Below are 3,233 nucleotides of genomic sequence, written 5' to 3' on the forward strand. Positions count from 1 at the left end.
GAGTAGGCTGCTATATCCGCTAATGGTGGTTCGATATCGAATTCCACCTCGGGTATAGGTGCGGAATGATCTTTCGGTTCGGAAGGTATGTCGTTGAGAGGATGTTGATAGAGGGAAGGTGAGGATCAGATAAATCCAGACGTGAGAGGTTGCTAAATGAGGGTATTCTAGGGCCTCGGCCCTGATAAGGTGATACGTCAGCTGATGGTGGCCCGGTAGATTGGTTGAACGTGATGAACTCACGAATCCTACTTGATCCTCCTCCTCTTCAGTTTGCCTCTCCTCAGACTTTCTTCCCTTTAAGTGCCTTTCCTTATTCTTCCTAACGGTTACGTGCACGGCTTTCCAACGCTGCATTTCGTCGTTACTTGAATCTGTGAGATCCCTTCGTTGTCGAGTTTTCACATTACTCTGTATTCGAGAGAGCGTTATGGATGAAGAGTTTCTGTTCCTAGAGGTTGCTTTGGTTTGAGAACATCAGAGGAAAAAATGGGCTAATATCTGCGGATCATTATGATCATGAGTGTCAGACTTACTTCTCGTCTAGATGACCTGTGAATCACTCACTGATTTTACGTTAACCCTTCCAGATTGTATGGTTCTAAATCACCAGGCTCTTTATCTCTTTCGAGCCGCAAATTCTTCTGTATCGTTTGCTTAGCTTTATGAGCTAGAAACGCTTTTCATGTTCTCGCCCAACCATTTCTTCTAACTCTTACAGGCCAATCTGCTGATTTTGGCTTTTCGTGTTTATCCCACACTCCAGCTTCTTTCCTCTCCTCAAATCTTGTATCGTAATGTCACCTATGTGAGTGACCTGTAAGCTTTGGTATCTTTTGTTTAGGAGGGTCAGCCATCTGCTGAAAGACTTGAGATTGTTTTGATAAACCAGAAGAGTATGATCAGGATTAATGAAACGAAGTTGAAGAATAGGGTAAGCAAAGGGAAGAAGAGTATACATGTATATAGTAGGAAGGATTTGATACAGTAGTATTTTCAAGAGTGGTAAATCTGCGGAGTCTAAATACTAATTGATCAAACGATATGAAACTGAATGATTACTGCGTATATCTCATTGCATCTGGTGAATTGACTTACTAGGTTGATAAGTAATTACCGGTTCTATCTGCATCATTCCTTTCTCAAGATCTCATTACCACCGAACATGGACCCCTGAATCGTCCTGGAGTAGCTAGCTATACTTGTAGAATGGCAGCCAACTGCTGACTCACTAAGAGATCGACTTGATGGATTCGCAGATTTTTCTATTGCTCCAGGTAATTCGTAAGTTGATCTAAGATACCATATCAACATGGGCAAATACCTCGCAAAGATGGAGTGGTCCATTATGGGCTATACTGGGTGTCTCGCCGCTTTCATCCCGGTGGATTCAATGCTGTACGTAACTCACCAGAGCGGGACGATGAGATTACGATTGTTCTTTTTCCTGCAACATTCAGCAGTCATGCGGATCCGTTTAAGGTTGATTGAAAGACGAGGCGATGAGCTCGAGGATACATCTGCTGCTGGAAATGGACAACAATTACATTAGCTTGTGTTGTTTTATCGGAGAACATATTATCTGGGAGAATGTACTCACAGGTCACACGACAATTCTACTCTGTATAGGGCATGTAGCTTTACGAGCTATACCTAATAGTACTATGATTTACTAGCTCTCTAAGTAAGGAGCTTTCCAATCCAATTGCCCTTGTACGATTGTTGAAGCTTGTCAAGGCCGAATAGGATGTAATGATTTAAAGATATACTGAGCTTGATGCGATGATAATGGAAGAATAAGAAGAAGAAGAAGAAGAAGAGTTATCATTCAAAGTAAAGAAGGAAATGTGAAGACGAGGAAGTGACGTGGATCCGGGATGGCGGAGACGACCGCCGGATGATAGGTGCAGGCGGAAAATGCAGTGAAAGTTCCGACGCGGCAGAAACTGACCGACGCTGGTCTACACTGAAAGACCCGTGACGTGTCGGTTCTCTCTTCGAAAGTTCCGCCAGCATGAGGTGTAGCATTTTGCGCGAATTGCGTACGTAATCAACGATTAGTGAGCTTTGTTTATTTGGCTTGTCATCGCTCTACTCTTTCATCTCTTTCATTCATTCACTCCATCTTAACACTAACAATCATGTTAAGTCCATAAAGCAACCAATCCACCTAGGTTTGATGGAATAGTTCAATAAACATTGATCAAACTGCTCAACATGCCCGTTGATCGAACCCGCGCATCCTCCTCCAACGATTCAGATGATTACGAACAGGATTCCTTAATACGCCAAATAAGGGAATTTCAGTACAACTCTGATTCTGATGATGGCGACAGGGATAGACAACAAGATGATGACGAGAGTGGAAATGGACAAGAAGACGCTGATGAGGCTATTCGACATGAGAATGAGAAAGGTAAAAAGGTTGTACCTCTCCACGTTGATGATAGTGATAGCCATTCTCTTAGGGTAAGTACAAACAGTGCACCTGTCGCCCGCAAACATCTATTGGGGTGCTGATGACAATACGTCATTTCAGAATAGGGTGCAAGACAAACGAGGTGTACATATGATGAAGTCCCAAAGAGAGCGAATAGTGAGAATCAACTTTCCGAAATGAAAACCTAAATGTACTAAACCATCTTCCATCTAGCAACACATTCAAGAAGGCGTTACGTTGATTGAATCGGACGCTTGCGATCAATGCCAAGTTAAAGGACTCGCATGCAAGATATATCCTTCACACCGGGGCAAGGCATGTCTGTCCTGTGGACGCGGTGAATGCAGCTTTAAATTACAAGATGATTTTAGAGGTTTACATGAGTTGGAAGTTATACAAGTAGCTATCAAGAAGGCCCTTGAGGATATTAAGGATAAGAAGTATAAGAAGCTTGTGGAGGACCTCAAGAAGGAGATGAAAAATATTGAGGACTGGGTTAGTCTTCAATCTTAGGGGGTGAAATGGCTTCCAAGATAGGCCGCCTTGTGCATCTCGTACGTATGAATCAAATCGTGCGATAAATCTCACATCAACCAGTGGAGCTGACGTCTAACCCGATGTCTGTATTATCTCAGTATGACACTTGCTGGTATTCAAAGCTATCCAATGCTCAACAGTGGGAAGACGTTCAAGGTTGTGGTAGTAATGGCAGAGCTATAGGTCACCAGAATAGAGATGTGAGAGTGCTTTTCTTCCTGATGTGATTTCTTCCTGATGTGGTGAAAACATATAT

The 3,233-nt window shown here is 42.9% G+C and overlaps 1 protein-coding gene across 1 annotated transcript; it reads left to right on the top strand.

The window, feature by feature from the left end:
- Window positions 1-2,217: 2,217 nt before the first annotated feature.
- IL334_007974 (uncharacterized protein) lies at window positions 2,218-2,628 on the top strand (the record flags this gene model as incomplete). The annotated part of the gene is made up of 2 exons (XM_062939663.1): window positions 2,218-2,469; window positions 2,545-2,628. The coding sequence occupies 2 exons, from the start codon at window positions 2,218-2,220 to the stop codon at window positions 2,626-2,628; spliced, it is 336 nt and encodes a 111-aa protein (XP_062795714.1).
- Window positions 2,629-3,233: the final 605 nt, after the last annotated feature.

This window comes from Kwoniella shivajii, chromosome 12 (assembly GCF_035658355.1).
Source record: "Kwoniella shivajii chromosome 12, complete sequence".
Taxonomy (NCBI): domain Eukaryota; kingdom Fungi; phylum Basidiomycota; class Tremellomycetes; order Tremellales; family Cryptococcaceae; genus Kwoniella; species Kwoniella shivajii.